Source organism: Echinops telfairi, unplaced genomic scaffold (genome assembly GCF_000313985.2).
Source record: "Echinops telfairi isolate 266 unplaced genomic scaffold, ASM31398v2 ScPeMD7_70;HRSCAF=299, whole genome shotgun sequence".
NCBI lineage: Eukaryota > Metazoa > Chordata > Mammalia > Afrosoricida > Tenrecidae > Echinops > Echinops telfairi.
In genome coordinates this window covers 28,678,300-28,702,442 of record NW_022103968.1, presented here as the reverse complement: position 1 = coordinate 28,702,442, position 24,143 = coordinate 28,678,300, and the positions used below count along the sequence as shown (strand labels likewise).

The window sequence follows — 24,143 nt, the reverse complement described above, 5'->3', positions numbered from 1 at the left end:
TGCTGCATCAGAAGATACTTTATTGATGGCAACAACTTGAAAAGAACTATAGTTCGACAGAGCAATAATCCCATTTTAAAGCAAGTGCATATTGCCCAGAAAGAATTTACATAGCATCTCAATGAGTAACGAGAGAGTTATACATGATTTTAAAATGCAAAGTTGGATGAACGTTATACCTACTCTGATCTCCCACCACATACACAGCATCCTTATACCACAAACGTTTAAAATTGGCAACAAATCTAAAGTTTCTGATCCTAAACACTTAAGCCCCATTAAGGCAATTATTGGGTTGCTATGAGTCAGAATTGACTTCACAGCATTGAGCTTTTTGGATGATGGGTAGGGAAGTAGTTTATAACTTAGCATACCTGGATGGAAAACTACTATTACGGTTCAAAGGCACTGTGATTAAAAAGGCCAAGGTCAACCCAAAGCATTATTTTCACAATACCTTGTGACTTAGGAAAGCATCTTTCCCAATAAAATGTTTATTTTTAAAAAAGCATTTTTTTAAAATAAGATGCCTGTGTATCAGGGGGAACGAAACCATAGAGAACTGTCAGAAGCTTAATCTATAGGATGTCCATAGAAAGACCAATCTGCAACCCCAAAACTTAGACCCTCAGGCCCACAGCACAATCCAGCTTACAGAGATTCCATGAGGTCGCCCTGCCGCCTTCCATAGGGACTCTTCTGTAGCTCCATGATTTCAGTGTGCAAGGACATGATCTGATCCTCCAGGTAGCCGATAACACCGACCTAAGAGATGAAAATACAAACCAGAACTCAGACCTTGAGGATAAAGAATGTCGTTTTGCTGCGACAAGAGTAAGTGATTTCCCCCCCAACAGTTTTATTGGCATATAATTCACATATCATACAATTCAATAGCTCCACCACAACATGAAGAGTGAAGACTCAGAGATTTAACAAGAAACACAGAATTCGTTAAAGTATTTTTACTCTTCAGATTTGGACACTTTATCTTTCACAGACAACTGTATTTCTTGCTATGCTTCCCTCTTTCCTTTCTGGCTAAGTGTAACCTACTAGTATTGGCTTTTCCTCAGGAATAACAAGAAGGCTAAAGCAGTGGTTCTCAACCTTCCACATGCCGCGACCCTTTCTTACAGTTCCTCATGTGGTGGTGACCCCCACCCCCCACCCATAACATTATTTTCATTGCTACTTCATAAGTGCAATTTTGTTACTGTTATGAATCAGGTGACCCCTGTGAAAGGGTCTTTCGACCCCCCAAAGGGGTTGCGACCCCCAGGTTGAGCACCGCTGGGCTAAAGTGTCCATCCAAACCATTGCTGTCGCTTGCATCTCAGCTCTATGATTGCTACTGCCTCTCATCCCGATGGCCTTGAATAAGGACACAGAAAGACAGACCCTGGAGTGCTCAGCCCAGCACACCAAGGGCTCCTGGTGTCCTCGGGTGAACCAGCAGAAGCAGGGTAAGTGCCAGCAACAACCTCGTGGGACCTTGAGCAGAAAACCAGGCCTGCCGCCGCCGAGAAAGTAATCTGTACGTTCAGTGACCGCTTTGCTTCCGTCCAACGAAACTACTGGTGATAATTACGGCAAGACCACAGGAACAAACTGCAGCTGTCTCAGGTAGACTGGAATTGTCAGTCATCCAAATTAAGCCAGCCATAAAAGAAAGAGCAATAATCACCGTTTATTGTGACTCACTTAATCCTCATGACGCCATCGCCATGACATACAAAGGAAACTGAAGCCCAGAGGCTGAGTAACTTTCCCCAAACCCACTTTAAAGCCCTTGTTCTTATCCATTCTGCTAGTTCCTCCACAGACAGAACCACCCACTAGCTGTTTGTCCGAAGGTTAGGAATGACATGAAAAATCGAACAAACGAGAAAGCCCCTTTTAGATATCCACACCTAGAGAAATGCCTGAGAGACCGCAGCGATTCATAGGGGTGCAGGGGGAGCTTAGTGACTTTACCTCTGCATAGTGGATGGCCTTTTCTTCCATTTCCTTCCACGCTTTTAACATTTTTTCTGAGGCTAAAAAAAAGTGTGACTTGGTTACCAGAAATGACCATAGTGTGAACTGCTGGCCTACCCATCTTCACCAGAGATTTTCACTTCAAACAGTCACAATACATAAACACGCCTTCACAAAGCAACCAAAGCAAAATGATGCAAAGGACTTCCTCTCTTTCCCGTCCCTCCGAGAGACCGCTTACATTATAGATAGCCAGTAAAGATCCCAGCGAGCTTTTAAAAGCAGTATTTGTAGCTCTACCTCAGTGCACAGCATGCCTTTGACTACTACAAAGATACTTCATGGAAGAAATCAAGTATCATAGAGCCAACTCTCAGGGGTAAATCTCTCCACCCAACTAGACATTACTGATCAGATACACACACTCTGCTCAGGATAAGACTGCAAACCGTTATTTGTTGCCCCAGAAAGGATTTGTTTTATGAAATAAGGCAGAAATGCTGGTGGTGACACACCTTTAGTTTACTCAACCTTGATCTCTGCCTTTTACATTTCCTCAGAACATCTGAGGAGAGTTAAACCCTTAAAACCTCCTCCCTGGGGGACGGACCACAGAAAAGTGGGTGACGGGAGACGTCAGACAGGGCAGGATATGACAAAATAAACAATTTATAAACTATCAAGGGCTCGTGAGGGAGGGGGAAGCGGGGAGGGAGGGGAAAAATGAGGACCTGATGTCGGGAGCTTAAGTGGAGAGCAAATGTTTTGAGAATGACGAGGGCAATGAATGTACAAACGTGCTTTACACAATTGATGTATGTATGGATTGTGGTAAGAGTCATATGAGCCCCTAATAAAACGATTTAAAAAAAAGAAAGAAAAATATATATACCAAAAAAAAAAAACCCACACAGTAAGTATTCATTACTCCACAGGAAGTGGTTTCGAAAGAAACATAACTCCAAAATTATTTAAGTTGTGAATTACAGGAAGGTAAGTGACCTTTTTCTGGAAAAAAGTCACCCAGTAGAGACATTGTAGCTATTTTTAAAATGGGGATTAAAATTCAGATTCTTAAATCATGCCAACATTTTTCTGGAGCCAAATAACTTTAGCCCGATTATCAAAAGCAAACACACAAAATAAACGTGTTAGCTAAGTAAGAGTCAAATAGGCAAAGCAGCAGATGGCTTCCAGGGGCCAGAGACCCGTCTCAAACGCATGCCGCGCACACTTACAGATCCCGTACGCCATCTGCTCGCTGTATCGCTCCAAGTCAAGCTGAATGCTTTTGTGAAAAAACTCCAATTTAGCTTTCAGTTGTTGAGAGGCTGAGATCAGAGTGTTCTTCATTTTTGTCAAGTTAGCATTGTATCTAAGAAGACTTAACCTAAACCATGGCCAAAAAAACATAATCAGAAACAAAACATTGGACAGCATGTTTAAACTGTAAATTGCCATGAGCCCAAAGCCTAACTTATCACCATATCAGAAACAAAACATCAGACAAGATTTTTCAGTGTAAGTTGCCATGAGCCCAAAGCCTAACTTCTCTGGTCAACCTAGGAGAAAGACTCTACAATCTGTCTCGAAAGCCCGCTGCCTGTGACGCTCGATGACAAGACCGTCTTCCAGAACCTTTCTACTCTCCAGCCACTGCAAGCGGATGTTTCAGACCACTGTTTAGATTTCAGTGAGTTGGGTCAGAACATGCAAACTGGCCCGAGCTTTAAATACTGCATGGAACCCTGACTGGTAAAAACTGGCAAGATTAATTCCTGAGCACCCAATCCATCTGACAGAGGGATTGTAAACAACACAATCTACTTACATTGCTGCCCGTTGCCCCTGAAAGAGTCTGCTGTAGTCTTCTTTGAGGCCCGATACATAATGCACTGCTTCCGCCCAGACTTTGCGCAGCTGTACGATCGGCAGCTGTATTTTGCTGTCCTGTACTACATGCAAGAAGATGGGAAAAGAGGGGGGGAGTTACCTTTTTAAAAAACTATAATTTGTGTGAAAACTGACAAAAGTAAATGAACTTTCCATGCAATGATTTATACACATTTTGTTTCTTAATATTAGTTGCAATTCCCTTAATGGGAGTTCCTTTTTAACATCTTAAATGTTGAAAATGATTTTTGGTTCAGTGTTTTCCTGGCTATGCAAGGAGCATTCCCATCAACTCCCAACAAGGCTAGAAAGGACTGCTGTTGATGACTGAGCACTTTCTAGACCCAGCTCTGATCTAGGGACAATGTGGAGCTCGCTAGAACTTATCCTTTTATTCTTGTTTCTCCACAAACTAGGATTTTTTTTCCCTCTCTCTATCAAGACCAAGTATTTATTTCTTTTAAGTTCTAATCAATTCCCACCTTCTCCACAACCCACCAATGAAGAGATCTTTGCTGCCTCACGCAAATTTCTTTACCTGGGCCACTAACCCAGGAGAGCATGTTGGACGAACAGCAGTGTAGTAATACATGCTTTCTTCAATGTCAGACTTGTGAAATTATCTATTGATGATTATTTCTTGCCTTTGCTTTGGTGAAGGGAACACCAATTTTCTAAAACCATGGCAGGTAATATGTTAATTTCAAGGAAATTTCATTTAAACACTACAAAATACTCTAAAACTGAAAGAAAGTCACTCCATTCAAAGGGACTTCAAAAAGTTCATGGGGAAAAACCACTATCTTTTCATTCCATTTACCCACAGATTTAAGTCCCCACACACTTCAAGGGGGCAAGTGTATCTATCTTACACTAATCTTTTCCAAAAAAATTCTTCAGGGAATGGTTAAAAGTCTAGAGGCGGAAGAATTACCACTGCCACTATTGCCAAAAACAAAACAAAACAAAACATAAAAACCTTTAAAAAATTAACTTGGTAAGCCTAAACGACAAGAACAGCTCAGAGCAATGCCCACATTTGAGAGCCCAGATCTCGGTTTCTAATACCATTCTCCGTAGAGAGGTGGCTGATTCTTGGACTAGGGCAGGAAATATACAAAAAGAGCCAGACAACAACAAAACCAGACTCTGCACTGTTGAAGAGATGGGGGAGAGGGAGGTGTGTCAAAGGGACACAGGAGCCAACTGAAAAGCTCCCCAAGATGGATGCTAAGAAAATTGAAGCAACAAATTAAATATTTTTATTGGATTATAATCCAAAGTATATCATATATAGATAAGTTCATATTTACATAAGCAAATTCTTGACTGAATTAATAAATGGGGGAGAAAAGACAAATCTCCCATGCAGAATTCTTTTTTTTCTTCTTGCTACAATCTTTATTTTTATTATTTTTAAAATCATTTTATTGGGGGCTCGTACAACTCTTACCACAATCCATATATACATCCATTGAGTCAAGCACATTTGTACATTTGCTGCCCTCATCATTCTCAAAAGATTTGCTTTCTACTTCAGCCCTTGGTATAAGCTCATTTTTTCTCCTCCCTCCTTGGCCCCTCCCTCACGACCTCTTGATAATTTATAAATTGTTATTGTCATGCCTTACACTGCCCAACGTCTCCCTTCACCCACTTTTCTGTTGTCCGTCCCCCAGGGAGGGGGTTATATGTAGATCCTTGTGATTGGTTTCCCCTTTCTACCCACCTTCCCCTTGCCCTCCTTGTATCGCTACTCTCATTATTTGTCCATAGGGGTTTATCTGTCCTGGATTCCCTGTGTTTCCAGTTCCTATCTGTACCAGTGTACATCCTCTGTCTAGCCGGATTTGTAAGGTATAATTGGGATCATGTTAGGTGGGGGGGAGGAAGCATTTAGGAACTAGAAGAAAGCTGTATGTTTCATTGGTGCTATACTACACCCTGACTGGCTCTTCCCCTCCCTGCGACCCTTCTGTAAGGGGATGTCCAGTTGCCTACACATGGGCTTTGGGTCTTCACTCCGCACTCCTCCTCATTTACAACGATATGATTTTTTGTTCTTTGATGCCTGACACCTGAACCCATCGCCACCTCGTGATCACACAGGCTGGTGTGCCACGTCCCCCATGCAAAATTCTGATTAAATTATGCAGATAAGCCATTCTCAACCTGTGGGTCGAGACCCCTTTGGGTGTCGAACAACCCTTTCACAGGGGTCGCCTGATTCATCACAGTAGCAAAATGACAGTGATGCAGTAGCAACAAAAATAATTTTATGGTTGGGAGGTCACCACCACATGAGGAACTATGGATGTGTTATCAGAGAGCCCATTCCCTGGAAAAGGACATCATGTTTGGTAAAGTTAGAGGGTCAGTGAAAGAGAAGACTGTGGGCATGATGCAAGGCTGGGCAGCTTCTCATTCTGTCACTGAGTCAGAACTGACTTGATGGGACCTCTAGCAAAGAGCAACCTGTGGATGTGGCTATCTGAGAGAGGTAGAGACCGCCGTCAGCACATCCTACCCAGGGTGGAGATTGGTGCCCTTGCATTCATTCTGACGTGTAGTGATCCTATGTGACAGAGTCCAGCTGTCCCCTAGGATTTCCTAGGCTGCGAATCTTCACAGGAGCAGGTCTCCAGGCCTTTGTGAACCCCCAACCTCTGGATAATAGCTGCACACTTAAGTATTCCACGACCATGACTTTATCAAGGGCACATCCTCTCAGCATGATTGATGACTGTTGGTCTGACCTTGATCACCTGGCTCAGATCATGTTGGTCAGCTTAGTCCTCCCACCCCATGGCCCCTTCCACCCTGTACTCTTTGGCAGGAACTCACCACGCAGAGCTCACATGTAACGAGTTGCGAGTTATAATCCCCCCTCTGCAAAAGAGCATCTACAGCAGTGGTTCTCAACCCTCCTCATGCCGCGACCCTTTAACACAGTTCCTCATGTGGTGGTGACCGCCCCCAACTGTAAAATGATTTTCATTGCTACTTCATAACTGTCATTTTGCTACTTTTATTAATTGGGCGACTCCTGTGAAGGGTTGTTTGACCCCCAAAGGGGTTGTGACCCACAGGTTGAGAACTGCTGATATATATACATACTTACATAGATGTGTGTATGTATGTACACACACAGACATATGACCAGACTTCAACTTACATACTTTGGATATATAATTTTTATAACTTATCGTAATTTTTTAGTCTATTAATAAATAAGCATAGTCCAGGGAAGAGGTGACTACTTGGAAGGAGCTATGAGCTAACTTTCTGAAGTGAAGGAAATGGCCTATGTTTTGATAGTAGTGTGAATTACAAAGGCATAAACATTTATCAAAAATCATCAAACTATAGACCTGTGCATTTCACTATAAACTATAAAAAAAGTCAGAAAGAAAAGTAACAAAAGAGTAAAAAGAGGAGAAAGATTGCATATATTTTATCCCCTATGCCCAATAGTATTCTAGAAATACTTGGTTGTAGTCTTTGTTAAATAGAAATTGATCAAACACTTAGCCCCTCTAAGAGATTAAAAAATAATTCTCAAGAGCCTAATTAAGACATGTGAATATCTATCAGACATGAAAGAACTGAAAATCATATCAGTGGGTGCCTGCTTTACTGACACAATTACTGAAGACAAACATGTGCATAAGCAAATGTGGTGAAGAGAGCTAATGGTGACCGGCTATCAAAAGATATAGCGTCTGGGATCTGAAAGGCTTGAAGATAAACAAGTGGCCATCCAGCTGAGAAGCATCAAAGCCCACATGGAAGAAGCACACCAGCCTGTCTGACCACGAGGTGCAGAAGGGACCAGTTATCAGACATCAAAGAACTAAAAATCAGATCACTGGGTGCCCACCTTCCTGACACGATCACTGAAGATAAACGTGTGCATAAGCAAAGGTGGTGAAGAAAGCTGATGGTGCCTGGCTATCAAAAGATATAGCGTCTGGGACTTAAAGGCTTGAAGACAAACAAGTGGCCAACTAGCTCAGAAGCAACAAAGCCCACATGGAAGAAGCACACCAGTATGTGTGACCACAAGCTGTCGAAGGGATTGGGTGTCAGGCATCAAGGAACAAGAAAGCATGTCATTGTAAAGGTGTATGAGTGCAGAGTGGAGACTCAGAGTCCATTGGTAGGCAACTGAACACCCCCTTGCTGAGGGGTTGTGGGGAGGAGACGAGCCAATCAGGGTGTAGGGTAGCAACGATGAAACATATAACTTTCCTCTAGTTCTTAATTGCTTCCTCCCCTCCCTATCATGATCCCAATTCTGCCTTTCAAATCTGGCTAGATCAGAGGATGTACTTGGTACAGATAGCAACTGGAAACACAGGGAATCCAGGATAGATGATTCCTTCAGGACCTGTGGTGAGAGGGGCGATGCCTGGAGGGTGAAGGGAATGTGGGGTAGAAGGGGGCAACCGATTACAAGAATCTAAGTATAACCTCCTCCCTACGGGAAGGGACAGCAGAGAAGAGGGTGGAGGGAGACGTCGGACAGTGTAACTTATGACAAAGCTATAATAATTTATGAATTATGAAGGGTTCATGAGGGAGGGGGAAGTGGGAAGGGAGAGGGAAAAGGAGCAACTGATATTAAGGGCTAAAGTAGAAGGCAAATGTTTTGAGAATGATGAGGGCAACAAATGTACATATGTGCTTGATGCAATTGATGTATGTATGGATTGTGATAAGAACTGTACGAGCCCCCAATAAAATAATAAAAAAAAAACAACAACAAAAAACATGTGAACATCAAGAAGTATTCACTAGATACAATGAAGTAGAAGATGTGAACCTGCTTAATAATGTAACAGTAGAAATTCATTCTCTTATATGTGAAAACCCTATGTTCAGCAAAATATCCTTTAAATTAGGGATCTGATAAAATCTACCTTTTGCCACCCTGTTTTCACCACACACAGGAACCTGAAGTTTGAGAGATAAAGAATAGAAAAACCAAGAACTCGTCCCTATACAGGCAGTCCCTGTTTTATGAATGCGAACTATTCCCAGCTGGGCCTTTGAGAATTTGTAGATAAGTCAGCGCAGGTGCACCGGTTCTTATCAGGACTCACTTGAGCAACAACAGCCTTGAAGCTTTTTCTGTGATTGAGAATTGAAAGTGCAACAAGGGAAGGTGATTGTGGTCAGGAAGCTGCTGTGAGTAGGGCTTGGCTCCATCCTTTCAAAGTGAAGGCAAATTTACAGTAACATCGAGAGACAAGTATGGATTGTCTGTAAGTTGGGGATATACAGAACCTAGTGTACAGACTAACGCTACTCAGGTTAAAATAAAAATCACATTATTTCAGGTTTATGGCCAGTAGTAAATGGATGACACTTACCAATATAATTTACACAGTCAGATAAACTTCTGGAAGCAAATGGCCCTTCATACACCGTCTTACTTTTATCAAACAAATACACCATATAGCTATCACAGCCTCTCTGGAAAAGATACAAACAATTAAAATTCTACTCGAACGTTCTTGAAAATCCTAGGCTCTCTGAAGACTTAAGCACTAGTTTTCCCATTCTGAGATACAACTGAACAGTCCGTGTGCATTAGCATAACCCGACAGATTTAAGGTCCAACTTGTTTTGGCAGGTAAATAAACAAAAATAGCATAGGCTACAAAGGCAAACAGAACAGCATCAGATTCAAAGGGACGAAACAAACGGCCACAGCCACACAGCCGTACCATGGGAACAGTGCTCAGCAATCAAAAGGAACGAATATCGATATGTACAGAGACACGGATGTGCTTCAAACACAAAACTTTTGATCAGCAGTGACAGACACCAGACTATGTATCACATGATTCTTTTTACACAAAATGTTCAAAATAGGCAAATTTACAGTTCAGTGGCTGACTAGAGGAGGCAGAAAGGGAATTAACGGTTTAGGCGAGAGGAGGATACTGAGGTGATGGAAATGTTTTAAAACTAATTTACAGTGATGGCTGCATAACTTGGCATATCAACCGGAAATGGATGAGTTAGATGATTTATAGCATAGGACTCAATAGAGCCATAAAAAGAAAACCTTTTTTTAATCTCAAAAAGGTCATGGCTAAAATCCTATCTCACCAGGTCCGTCTCCTCAAACAGAAGTTACTTAAGCTTGCTTGTCTAATTTCCAGGTGCTGGGAGTCAAGCAGGAGGAGCCCTAGTGGCCACTAGGCACAGGCGTTAAAGCACTTGGCTGCTCACTGAAAAGGGGGTGGTTTGATCCCACCATACCCGCTCGCTCCACAGACGAGAGATGTGGCCATCTGCTACCGTAAAGACCCAGAGCCATGGACCCCTCATGGGGGCAGCAGTTCTGCTCTCTCCTATTGGGTTGTTTTGCTATGAGTCGAATAATTTGAAGGCAACGGGTTTAAGTTTCAAGTATGTGAAGAAAATGAAAAAAGGAAAATAAACCCAACACTATTGAGAACATCATACAGGCTAAAGCAGGGGTCCTCAAACTACGGCCCGGGCCACATGCAGCCCGCCGAGGACATTTATCCGGTCTGCTGGGTGTTTTTGCCCCATTTTGTTTTTACTTCAAAATAAGATATGTGCAGTGTGCATAGGAATTTGTTCATAGTTTTTTTAAAACTATAGTCCGGCTCGCCAACGTGTCTGAGGGACGGTGAACTGGCCCCATTAAAAAGTTTGAGGACCCCTGGTCTAAAGCAATAAATGTTTCAATTCTATCTTGTTCGTCTTACAAAGCAATGCTAAGTGTAAGGAGTAGGATAAAACCAAAAATATATATATAGGATATACCCTGCCCCCAATCAAAACTGAAAGGGCATCACTCTCTATGCAAACAGAGTTCTCATAATCTACATATACTAGAATTCTCTTACAACTCCATCTAGGACACATTGAGAGGCTGGTTTCCGTGGGTCCAGAGAAATCCCCGTCTCAGAAAGAAGCTCCTGAGAGCCAGTGTTGATTCCAGTTTCACGCTCAATACGAGACTGTAGTGAATGAAGACTTTCATCAGGAGGCAACAAAAAAGAAATGATCTTTGCAGAGGTCATATTGAGGATGTGCACTATCTGTATAAACAAGAAAAACGATCACGTATTATCGATCACTTGGTTACATGAACAGTTCCGTGCTACTTATTCCAAGGAAAAGCTGAGCAAAAGTCATGATCTCGGCATTAAACAGGGTTCAACCTTCTCCAGAGTGAGACCTGCTTGTATAAGTCAGTGGCATTCTGAAAACTGAAGAGCAACAGAGGTTACGTCCAACAAATTGAAGTTCAAAATCTTAGGGGTGCAACAAAATCACAAAATAGAAATCTTAATTCAAAAAAGCAAGGATTTGTCCTGAAAAACATGTCTATTCAAGGAAGGAAAACAATGCCACTTATGAAGTGTTTCATAAATTGCATAACATTTTGTATAAGATCTCCATCAGTGAATCTTCCAATTTCCATTTTGAAATGAGGGGGAACTGGGACTCTACAAAGTTAAGAAACTTGTTTGGGATCACACAGCAGAAAACTGGTAGAGCTTGGATTCAAAACCCTATCTGGCTGTCATACATCTTCTGATAGAAGAGCTAGTCCTCGGTTTAAGCCAGAAATGCAATGTCATCCTGATTTTTCAAGGAATTCAACGTAACCCCACCAGAGTAGTTATGGGTCCTGCCACAGGCCCAAAGTTAGGCAAGAAAGCGGCCCCTGTTCTCACTAAAAGCCTCAGTAAAAGGAGTCTGATAAAGGCTTCACGGTGAGGCCGCGGCTGCTGGGGCTCTACCCAGGGAACCCAGGGCAGCAGCCACAGAGTTTCCGTGGACATCACTGAACATAACACGATTCAAGATTTTCTTCCTTCTTCACTTATGCAACTAATATGGAGCGAGTATCAATATTCCCTCTATATTACGTTGAACAGTATGTCCAAATGATTAAAATTAACTCTGTTCAAAAATACTTGTACAAATAAGGAATTCACCCACAGCCACTATTATTTCTACTTACAAATCCTGACAGATTCAAGTAACAGAAATACCAAATTGCACTGCTGAAACAGAAATTAATCCTTCTTTCATGTAAACTTCAAATGTAATAGGATTGCCAATATTTCTTACCCAACTATAAGAGGCTTCCCTTTAATATATAATAGCCTATTGTTTAAAAGGGGGGTGAGAATCTTTAAAATCGACATGGACTTAGCAACCCACGTATACACTGAGACCATCCACGCCTTCCCGGCCTAAGCAGACTTCACACTGGGACAGCTGCCATGGACAAACATTTACATAAATGTAACAGCAGAAACTTTTGGTGAAAATCTTGTGGCAGACATTTACTTTTACACAAGATGTACATCAAGATAAGGTAAGTGAGTGTGGCACTCCACCCACTAAAGCTCTGGACTGAAAGGGAAAAAAAGAGAGGAAATGAATCTTAAATGTATCCATTTGTTCATGCTAACCCACGGACAGGAGAATACAGAATAAAGGCACCTCAGAGATGAGATGGGCAGCTAATTGTGCAAGGACCACAGAAAGGTGCGTATATACAGAGGCCTGAAAGCCAAAAACCTTCCTCCCCAAAGCAAGTCTCATATAATTAGACCTGACTGGGTGGGGTGATCATGGAAACTCTAAAAGATACTTCAAAGAAATAATCAAAATAGATCACTTACAAGCAGAACTAAAGAGAAAGCTTGCTAAAAAAAATAAAACGTACAAGCTCTATAATATTTTCTTTACCAATAAGCATTAAGAAGATTAATATATTTATGCCAATTGTGAAAAAAGTATTTGAACTTCAAAACCAGTCTCATGAAATAGACACTATTAAAACTAACCTTCAAATTCAAAATGTGATCCATTAACATAAAACACCTTGGCTGCTTTGAAACAAGATCGATAGGCCCTCCTCTCTGCTGAGGATCCCAATTCAGCATCAACTGTAGCCAGTTTTCCATGGGTTCTACTATTAAACTGGAGAAAGTACAAAAATACAGTAAAAATCTTACACGTCCTAATTTTCCTTTAGTATACACAAGGTACCGGAAGTCCCCAGGCTAGGAACACTTGACTTATGGACAACCCCTATTTGCCTTACAATGCAGGGCTTTGAACTAGTTCTGACGCAGCTGACACAGCAAAACAGAACTGGAATTTTTATAATTTGCGTGACTCATCACAGTAACTGGAACAGGAAATGTTATGGGTCAAAACCCTGCAAAGGGAGAAGCAGAAGAGGTGTAGTGAGCACTTTCAGGAGCCTGAGACGTGAGCATGGATAAGAATTTGACAATAGGCAAAACCGTGGAGAGCCGCACACATTCAAAGCAGGGCGGTTAGCCACCATCTTTTAGCAGGGGGCTGCCATCTTCGAAACTCTGTTATACAAATGTGCCTTCACTTGGAATCCTATGTTCTAACCCCTACTCTCAACAAATTCTTCATCACAATCACCTTCCCTTGCTACATGTGCAGCGATGAAAAAGCTGCAAGTTCTTTGTTACACTAACTCACCACCCCCTGCCATAGAGAGCAGAACTGCTCCCTAAGGTGTATGAAGTTGTAAATGTTTAGGGGAAAAGTCAACATTCTCCCGAAAAGCAGCTAGTGGGTTCCACTGCTGAGCTCATTCCACTTGCTGCAGCTCGCTGTGGAACTCACGATGCCACCAGGATGCCTCGTGGCACGGAAGCCCAGGGGCTCTCAAAACTTACTTGGTCTACTGCCCCACTCCAGAAGAAAAAAACAAAATCACTCGGCAACTCCCCGGCGATTAAAAACGTTTGTACTACAGCCCATCATCCAAGATCAAGTGTAGGGCTCTGCCTTTACAGCCCCCTCGGATCATTCCAGCGGCCCTGAGGGAGAGGCACTGCCCCTTTGGGAAATACTATGCTGAAGCAAGGCTAAATAAGAACCATATGCCCCTGCTCTGGCTACTTACAAATGACTAATGGAATAATAGGCAGCAAACTTTGATAAAAATAACAGAAGTAGCTTTTAAAATTAGTATATGACAACTCCAACAGATGACTCCAGTTCTACTGTCTAGGAGCCCACCCACTTACTTCATTATCCCAAGAATTGTAGCACAGAAGCCAATCAATTGAATGACAGCAGCTAGTTCCCAATACAGTAGTCACTCTGTCTGTATTTACATTAATTAAATGTAAATAAAGTTTAAAGGCAAGCTTTCTTTTCAATCATTTTATTGGGGGCTTGTACAACTCTTTTCACAATCCATACATACATCTATTGTGTCAAGCACATTTTTTAAAAATACATTTATTGGGGGCCCTTACATCTCTTATCACAATCCATACAGTCCTCCAGTGTGTCGAGCACATTTGCACATATGCCACCATCATCATCTTCAAAGCATTCTCCTCCCACTTGAGCCTGAGATCAACTCCCCATTTCTTCCCGCTCCCTCCCCACCCCCACCCTCCCTCACAAACCCTTGATAAGTTATAGATTATTTCCCCCATATCTTACATCATCCTCCGTCGCCCCTCACCCACCTTCCTGTTATTCATCCCCCTTGGAGGGGGTTCTAGATTGTTCCTTGTGATAGACTCCCCCTTTCTCCCCCCACCCTCCCCTAATCCTCCTGGTGTCTGGCCCTGGGGGGTTATCTGTCCTGGATTCCCTGTGTTCCAGGCTCTATCTGTAGCAGTGTGCATGCTCTGGTCTAATCCGATTTGTAGGGTAGAACTGAGGTCATGATAGTTGGGGGAAGGAAGCACCAAAGAGCTAGCGGAGAGTTCTGTGTTTCATCTGTGCTGTACTGCGCTCTGACTGGCTCATCTCTTCCCTGTGACCCCTCTGCGAGGGGATAAAGGTAGGTTCTTAGTCACACTAGCCACCTTTCAAGTGCTCATAACCTCACGTGACTAGCACACAAATCGAACATTTCCATCATAGAAGATTCTAGTAGCCAATGTTATGTGAGGTGCAGAATGACTCTCTTGTTCTCTTTCAAGCCTGAAGAAGCTGAGGCAACATTCTTCAACTAATATACTTACCTACAGAGGCTATTTGGTTGAGGTAAATGACTGCTGAACCGAACTTCTCCCGTCATCTCTTCAGATGCAAATATACACTTTGGATCCTTCTTCTTAATCTTCTCATGCCTATACAACAAAAGCCACCTCAAGTCACACTCTGACTCTGACACAAGACAGCTTAGATCTCTTGCCATTTAACTTTATTCAATTTCATTTTGTTAAAAAGGCAACTATACCTACTTAGAGAGGGAGCCCACTCCTATTAAACATACCAACCTTCTCTTCCATTTCTTACCAGGTAAATGGCTGCAGATGATGCAAAAAAGGCCTATATCCGGCAATACATTCAAACACCATGGTCCCAAAGCTCCAATAATCAACAGTGGCTGTGTAAGGCTTATTCTCAAAAAGCTCTGGGGCCTTAGGGAGAGAAAATGCTTTAAAGGCCAGCATGATATACAACAGGACTACTTGAACTGTGACTGCTATATTCATGGCCATCAAAATGAGAATCTTATATGCTTAAATTCAAAGAAGCAATACATGTCTCACCAGATACTGCAGTGTCCCCACAAAAGATGTACACAGACTTCCTTGATCCACATCTTTGGCATACCCCAGATCAATTATTTTATGCAATATCTGTGAAAGAAGAAGAGCCCACTTTAATTGGCGGAGGAATTGGAAAAGGGAAGGCTGTCGAGAGAACTGCTTGGGCGGTGCAACGGCCAGCATGCTTCTCTCGAGTCCCAACGGTTACTAGCCATGGGATCTTCATCAAGGTACTTAGCCGCGCCCCGGTCTCCAAACAATGGAATTACTAACAGTCCCCACTTTACCAAATTATTAGAAGTCCATGAAACAGTGGAGATGAAGAACTTAACGCGGTGCCTGCTCAGACTAAGCTTGACCCATTAAAGTAGAAGACAGTGAGTGGTCGGCTAACTTCCAGACCGAAGACCCAGCACTCACGTTCACTGCCATCAAGTCGATGCCAATCCCTAGCAAGCCTTCAGAACAGAGAACTGCCCCTGTGGATTTCCGAGACTTAACTTTTTCCAGGGATGAAAAGCCTCATCGGCCTCCTGAAGAATCATCACAGAGCGGATCAACTGTGAGCAACCACCTATCTAACTTTCTTTCAAAAATGTCCTGCAATCTTTGGACTCAAAAGAAAGCAGAGACAGTTGATGCCAAATATAGCGAAAGGTTCCACAAAGAAGACTCATCACCCAGGATCCGTGACCTCAACAGCCCACCATCTTCACTAACCCCAAATCTGCTGCCAACCAGTCAGTTCTGATGCACAGCGACTGCAGTGTGCTGAGCAGACTGGCTGTCTGCGTTTCGGAAAGTAGACACCGGGAGCAGGCAGCCTCACTTTTCTCCTGCAGAGCACCGAATGGATTTAACCGCAGGCCTATGCTGAGCAGCCCAGCCCACTAAGCCACCAAGACTCCTTTCGCAACCTAGAGTCAGCCAATTATATTCAAAGGTAAGAGAAACCAATTCAAAATTAAGACTTTGGACTTTCAAGTCTTTATTGGAATGGAACTTGTAATCTTAGAAGAAAGCAGCTCAGAATGTTCTAATAGAAACAAACATTCCAGCAGTTCATTCATAATTGCCAGTTACTTTCAAGATGACTTATTTAGAAATCTGAAAAATCAAGGTTTTAAATTTTAATATAAAAAGATGGGAAGAAAATTACAGTAAAAAACATAATTACATTTCAATTTTCTTAAAGCTGACTCACAATATGTGTTTGTGTTTTGACATATTTTACAGGAACAAATCTTTACTCACAGCCTGCTGTCCCTGCTAGATATTACGCTGGAAAAACAAGTAAACAAGATGGATGCAATTCCTTCTCCAATGGAGCTACTGTGTAGCAAGGGAAACTGACAACTAAACTCCTGTGTGGCAAGAGCTGGGATGAAGCACCGAGCGCTGTGGGCAGAGAGGCAGGGCATCGACCTTAAAGAAAAGACTAGCCACATCAGGGAGACTGACATCAATAGGTAAAGAACATCCCCTCAGGGTTCACTTACCTTCCCACCAACATCCTGAAGAACTATGTTTTCAGGTTTTAGGTCACGGTGTATAATTTTGTTTTCATGCAAATACCAAATTCCAGATCCTAAATAAAGTTTAAAATGTATTTATAGGTAATAGAAAACATCAAGTTGTTGCTTTTTTTTTTTAAGTTCTTTTCACATCTTTTACAAATTTGCTCTGACATTCAGATTTATATGGACCCAATATTGTAGCTACAGGACTAGTTACGGTACGATGTGACAGCAAACAGAAAATCTGGTAACATTAATTAGTACTTTAGACTTAGAGTACATACTCATTTAACTTATGAGAATTAACATTTTAAAAGAATGAAACAAGTCATTAAGAAAATCCCTGTTTTATAACCTTTCCCTCCCATTTAAATCAACCTCTTCAACTAGCCCTTGGCCCCAAGGTCAAGAAAAGCCGCACAGGCAGACTACATGTACACGAGGGAAAACCCCCTACCCAAAAAACAATGGACAAAAGCTCCACTGGGAGCATCCAGCAACTCGCTCTGAGTTAGTGCACCCAGTGGTGTTGCCTGGGAGGCTCTCTCTGGTCACAGTGAATTTTTTCATGAAAGCAGTTTTGCTTCAACCTCATTTTTTAAGATGGCTGATTTAGGAGAACAGCGTGCGGCTGTGAAATTTTGTTTCCTGCTCAGGAAAGATGCCACAGAAACACAGCTTCTATGTAAAACACAGTTTCCAAGAACAGTGCTATGGGGAAAATTCAGATGTACAAGTGGTTTTCTTATTTCAAAAAAGGTGAAATGTTGATTGAGGACAAACCTTATTCTGGACGTCCATCAACTTCCTGAACAGACAAAAATGTCAACAAAATTCATGCACTTGTGCTTGAAGAATGACGATGGACCACTGAAAAGATGGGGAAGTTATCTGGACTGTCTTGGAGCTCAGTTCAGCGAATTTTAATGGAAGATTTGGGAATGTGAAGGGTCGCTGCAAACTTTGTACCTCGGGTTCGATCTGACCAGGAAAAGGTGCATCAAGTAGAAACATGCTTTGCTTTGAAAGAACAGCTCTGAAATGACACGGGTTTTTATCCCCAAGGTCACTACTGGTGATGAGACACGGTGCTATTCTTGTGATCCCAAAGCAAACATCAATCAGGCCAAGCCAGCGGAAGAAGCCATAGTCACCTTGCCGTAAAAAAGCTCATCAAGTGAAATAGAAGATCAAGACACTCATTTGTGTTTTTGATATGAGGGGGATAGTGCACTTGGAGTTTGTTCTACCAGGTCAGACTGTTCATCAAGCTTTCTACTTAGAGGTTCTGAAAAGATTTGTGTGACAGTGTGTGACAAGAAGGCCTGGTTTGTAGCAGACAGGGGACTGGTTTTGCCACCTTGAGAATGCCCCTACTCATGCAGCCATCAGTGTGCCAGCTTTTGGCAAAAAAAAACAAAACAGCACACCTCTCTTCCTTACTCGCCTTACCTTGCTCTATGCAACTTCTTTTTGTTTCCGCAAATGAAGAGGGACATGAAAGGACAGTGATTTGATGATGTAGAAGAGGTGAAGAAAAAAAATGAGGGAGGTGCTGTCAAGCCATCTAAACAGATGAGTTTGAAAAATGTTTACAAGAATGGAATTGCAGATTTGACAAATGTATTAAGTGTAACGGAGAGTACTTTTAAGGTGATAATGTTGTTTTGTAAAAAACTTTAAATACATGGCTTTGGGGGGAAAAATCCGTTTGTTTTTGGGTGCCCCCTCGTATAACAAATGAGATTCTTGGCTTCTGAGTTTCCTCCAAAGGCCTCCTAACCCAATTCCACTGCTACTGAGTTTAGTCTGACTCATACCAGCCCTAAAGGACACCCGACTACCCGAGAGGGTTTCCAACTCTGTCACTGCGAAGAGAAGCTGACTGTCACGCCGTTCTCCTGTGGAGTACCTGGTGGGTTTGAACTACTGGCCTGGGTAGTACCCAAGTGCTTTAAACCCTGCACCACTAGGATTCTGTCTCCAAGGGCCCATGTACTGTATTTTGGATATATTTTTTAGAAGAAATTTTGATTAAACAGAGATTCGCAATTGAAGATTGGACTTTAGTAGCAATATCTTAATGAGATGTAATATCACTATACATAAAAGTATGTTTATGTGGAGGGGATGAAACTTTTTTTCCCTTTTAAAACTTATTTTATTTATTTATTTTAAATCATTTTATTGGGGACTCGTACAACTCTTATCACAACCCATACAGCCATCCATTGTATCAAGCACATTTGTACATTTGTTGCCATCATCATTGTCAAAACATTTCTTTCTACTTGAGCCCTTGGTATCAGCTCCTCATTTTTTCCCTCCCTCCCCACCCCCTTCCCTCATGACCCCTTGATAATTTATAAATTATTATTATTTTGTCCTGTCTTACACTGTCCAACGTCTCCCTTCACCTACTTTTCTGTTGTCCGTCGAGGGGATGAAACTTAATAAGGTGCTGTCACACCATTTTCTATCAGCAATTGTAACATTTGTTAGCTAAAGTTAGATGCCTAACTCAAAGTAAATATATATATATATAAATTTTAATTTAGCATCACTATTAAGTTAGATCTTTCTGATTTTGTATAGATGTTAAGAAATTATTTGTGTCATATACCAATAATTCTCCTTACTTCCCAAGTAATACAGAGAATCTTCAATGGACTAAAGAGACATTAAAGGACAATGGTAATTTCAAGCAGATTACATACCTATATCACTAAGTAAAGACAGTATTTGGCTTTCTTTAAGTCCACAGCAATTTTCTGGTTTGTTGAGCAGCTAAAGGAAAAAGAAAAAAAAAAGGTAAAAATGTATATTGCGGATATGCTGGGCAGCAACTGCTATATATGTTAATGATTATACAATAAAAGAATATTCAAATGAGAAAATAAGTCAAGATTTTTAAAAAATGAAATAGGGAGAAATTATTAAATCTACACTGACTATACGCAAATCTACTGAGTCTGACTCTTGACAAGTCTTGTAAAAGGAAAGATGAAGGGGAGGGGGGCAGGGGAGTATTTGAGTTACAATAAAGAAAAATGAAAAAATTTAAATAAGCACCTTAAAACAAGCATTGACTGTGAGGAACAGAAGGATTTCTCATCTCCCCAAAATATGTACCAGACTTAGCTGCTTAAGAGTGACTGTACAATAGGTGATCAGCGAAAGTAGGTCAGAGGTTATTCTCCTTAACATCAGCCATCTATAGCGGCTAGACTATTAGTCTGACTCACCCTAAATAAGACCCACTCCCTTCTGATAAGGATAGTGGTGGTCTGTCTACTTGCAGGAGATACCAGAGAGGGCAAACCCACCCAAGGATGATCAAGGTTAAGTAGCCATTATCAGCTGTCTAGATCAAGCAGACACCACTGTTTATCCCACAACAAATGTGGGCACACCCCTAGGTCATCCCCCTCCTATTGAATGTATTGCCTATGTCGCTACCCCTCCCTGTGACTTAGGTTATTGTCTGCTATCAGGGGACTTGCATGCCTCCCAGAATAGTAATTGTCTGCTTTATTGTATGAGACACCAGAATGATCAAACTTGTTCAAGAATGAAATGTATTGCCCCTTTCTGTGATGTATGACTCTATAATCAGATCCCCCTAAAGTGATATGATATGTGGTTAACAATAATGAGGCTCCCTGGTTCTCGGGGGTGGCTGGAGAGGGTGGCTGGCCGAGGGTGGCTGAGGAAGGAGGGCTGCTTCCTGTGAGGGCTGCTCCCATGAGGGCGATGGATGGGAGGGCAGCTCCTGCAAGGGAGGCGGCTCCTGCTGTGGCAGCCGGGGTTCCCCCCATGAGGACCACCAAGCGGGGCGGAGGTGAGCAATGCTACCATGTAATATGTCTGACTGTATTATTGCATTATCTCTCATGCTCTCGATGACTTTAATATAATGCTTATATATCTCAACCATACAATTGTGCATTACTGAACCCAGAAGTAGTATTACTGAACCAGTGAGTTCTAGTAGCGGGTGGGGCTGGCACCCCACTCCCCCCAGCGTCATTTTTAATTTAATACTACAATTGACATTTTGATCTAACTACACAAATATAGTCCTTTCTTGCATATAAGCAAATTTTAAAAGTATATTCAAAATCAGGAGTTGACAAACTTTTTCTGTAAAGGGCCAAATAGTAACTAGGATAGGCTTGGCAGGTCGGTCATATGCCGTGTTGCAGGAAAGCAGCTTTAAATAACACATGAAGAAATGAGTGTGGCTGGATCCCAATTGTGACAGATCATTTAATGTCAACTTGATGACGTATACAAGTGTACACAGGTAGTGTCCCGCCTGTCAATCAGGTCACAACAGGTCACAACAATCAGGTGTCTCCATGTAGACGTGGCCTTCTCATAAGGAGGGTCCGGAGAACCGCCCTCTCTCTCTGCCTTTCCCTTCCTGCCTGCTGACCCAGCGAGCTGCCACCTTACCACCAACCTTGGGCCCACACGACTCTGCGCGTCTGGTCTGTGATCTTCCTGCATTCCGCATCACTGCAAGGGGCTGCGTGAGTCTGAGAAGGGCCTTACGGACTAGCGTTGCACTTAGGACTTAAGTCGGACTGGGCCAGGGTGTCTTCTTGACATAAAGCTCGTTCTCAAAGATATGAGTGTCACTGGATTTGTTTCTGTAGTCAACCCGACTAACACACCGATAACACTCGCTTTACAAAACAGGTAGCAGGCTGAAATTTTCTGACTCCTATATTATCATATTGCACGTGATTCCCATAAAGTTCATGATTTATTGTCTCATCATCTCAAAACACCCACGCTACCTTCCGAAGATCTCCTCCAGAACAGTATTCCATTGCTAGAAGAGGCACATCATTAATCAAAATATTCAGTTCCTCGGGAACATCACAGGCTTTTACAACATTGGGGTGGTCCAACCTAACCAGAAAGGAAAGACGGTATAGTAAAAAGTGCTCTCCACAGAAAGAACCCAGGTTTTAAATTGCAGTCAACTGGGGGGGAGGGGGAGGAACAGCACACACACATTTATAATTTCTCACTTACATAATTTCAAAATTAATACTTTAAAAATAGGCAAAATACTATTAGTATTACTACTGTTAAATTTGTGTCATGCCCTGAAAGTACATACATTCATTTACTTGTCAAAATAACTCAATTAGAGGTAGAGGTAGATTAATATTCCCAACATGCAAATAAGTTTATTAGTAGTTACCAGAGACAAAAGGGAAGGGGAAAGAGGTAGTGTGGTCAACCCTTTGCATCAACTCTAATTCATAGCAACCCTACAGGATACAGATCTGTCCTACAGTGTTTCCAAGGCTGGACTCTTATCAGAGCACATTAACACATCTTTCTCCTACGGAGCGACTGATGGGGTCAAACCATCAAGCTTCCAGTGGCCCGGCCCTTAACCACTGCACTGTGAGAGGCACCACATACGTGTTAACCGTGACAGAAACCTTGGCAACAGATACGGTAATGGCTGTACACCCTGAATAATGGAATCAACGTCACTGAACTATACGTGTCAAAATGTTAAGCTGGCAAGTGTTGGGTTATATTTATTTTTATTTTTACCACAATAAAGTTAAAAATAGTGAATTATGCAGGATACTGTTTTCTCACAGCTTTAAAAAAGTACAACAATATAACATCATCATCCGATCATGCAATGGATCTCAAAACATGAAAAGAATTCTACTTCCAGGGACCTGAAGGAACAGAAGTTCCAGGTAGAGCCTAAGAGTCGACCTTTCTTGAGTCTACCACAGCAAAATCGGAGCACCATCAAAGGGCAGAACAACTACGGTGTCAGAAAGTAATCATATCCACGCCAGGCTCCATCAACGCCTAGCTTGTGGACCCAGCGGACTTCAGCTTCCTCTCTACACCCAATTACAGAGTTGCCATGGCAACAAGAAGACTCATCTGTAGACCACTTAGCACACTATGGAGAACCTTTAAAATGTCCACGAATAATCCATTTCTCCAGTCCAGAACTCCTGCCTCGTGAGTGTAGGCTGTCCTTAGGGACGCATGTCAAACAAGTAGAATGTGGTAGACAGCATGAAGTGCAACTTCTGAGGGCAGACCATACAAGCTGGGCAGTTTTCATCCTGTTCTTGCCCTCGGTCCCTTGCTCTGGGGAAAGCTAGCTGCCATGTCATGAAGTCAAGCTTCCCTATGGAGTCACTCACATGGAAGGAAGCAACCGAATGCCTTTGACCAACACCACATAAGAGAGTTTGGACAAGATCCCAACCCTTGTCAGACCTTCACAAAACTGCTGCTCCAATCAATACCTTGTTATTTCACAGGGAAGATCCTGATTCAGGTTCACCCTGCTAAGACACTCCAAAATTCCTAATCCACATAAACTGTTGAGATAATGTGGGCTGGTGTGTATCACTGAGAAGTGGAATTTGTGGCAATAGAGAAATACACGGGTAAGCAAAAAGGGACAGGCATTGCGAGTAGGGCTCCAGTTCATACATGAACAGGTTTATTCCACATAAAACGGGTTTAAACCTGTCGCTGCTTATCAGTGGACGGCTGCAGACATGTCCTTTCAGCAATGCTCTTGCCTTAGTCTCGTTATGGTGCTCTGGAAAATGAGGCTTCATCAAAACAGTGGCTTCCAAGGGGATCCGTGGGGCCAGTTAAATTTGAAGCAGAGGCCAGCTCAGCCAGATATGATGAGTATGGGAATTATAAGGAGTAATCTTGATAGATCTTCTTGAAAGACACAGGACAATCACAGAGGGCTATTAAGAAGTTTGAGGAAAACTGAAAACCACTTTAGTTAGAAAAAGTCTAAAAAACTTGTGCCAAAGAATTTTTTCCAGCGTGAAAATGCACCTGGCTCATTCTTTAGGAGTGGCAAGGGCTGTCCTAGAAGTTTGTTGGGAAACCTTAACCCATCGCCCTGTAGCGATCTTGCCCCTTTAGTCTTCTCTCTGTTCCCCCGACTCAAAAAAATATTTTTAAAAAATTATCTAAGCCTCTTGAGGATGCCAAAACTGCTATTAAAAATGGATGAGATCAGAATTCTTCAGAGAAGAATCAGAGAGATGGAGATTGTCCTTCAGAACTGTACGGACCAGGCCTGTCTGGATAGGACAGGCTGGATGAACAATCTGGAGGAGAAAACAACGGGACTGACAGTTCCGGGGGG

General features: G+C 42.2%; 1 protein-coding gene across 1 annotated transcript in view; it reads right to left on the bottom strand.

The window, feature by feature from the left end:
- Positions 1-24,143, bottom strand: part of CHUK (component of inhibitor of nuclear factor kappa B kinase complex) — a 46,109-nt gene that overhangs the window by 8,736 nt on the left and 13,230 nt on the right. Inside the window, exons 2-14 of the mRNA XM_004701316.2 lie at positions 21,769-21,883; positions 19,681-19,750; positions 16,946-17,034; positions 15,447-15,536; positions 15,190-15,314; positions 14,913-15,020; positions 12,726-12,861; positions 10,764-10,958; positions 9,249-9,351; positions 3,812-3,935; positions 3,219-3,370; positions 1,978-2,039; positions 656-765 (exon numbers count right to left, since the gene is read on the bottom strand). Of these exons, the coding sequence (XP_004701373.1) occupies positions 656-765; positions 1,978-2,039; positions 3,219-3,370; positions 3,812-3,935; positions 9,249-9,351; positions 10,764-10,958; positions 12,726-12,861; positions 14,913-15,020; positions 15,190-15,314; positions 15,447-15,536; positions 16,946-17,034; positions 19,681-19,750; positions 21,769-21,883 (1,479 nt within the window). The remainder of the gene's footprint in view (positions 1-655; positions 766-1,977; positions 2,040-3,218; positions 3,371-3,811; positions 3,936-9,248; positions 9,352-10,763; positions 10,959-12,725; positions 12,862-14,912; positions 15,021-15,189; positions 15,315-15,446; positions 15,537-16,945; positions 17,035-19,680; positions 19,751-21,768; positions 21,884-24,143) is intronic.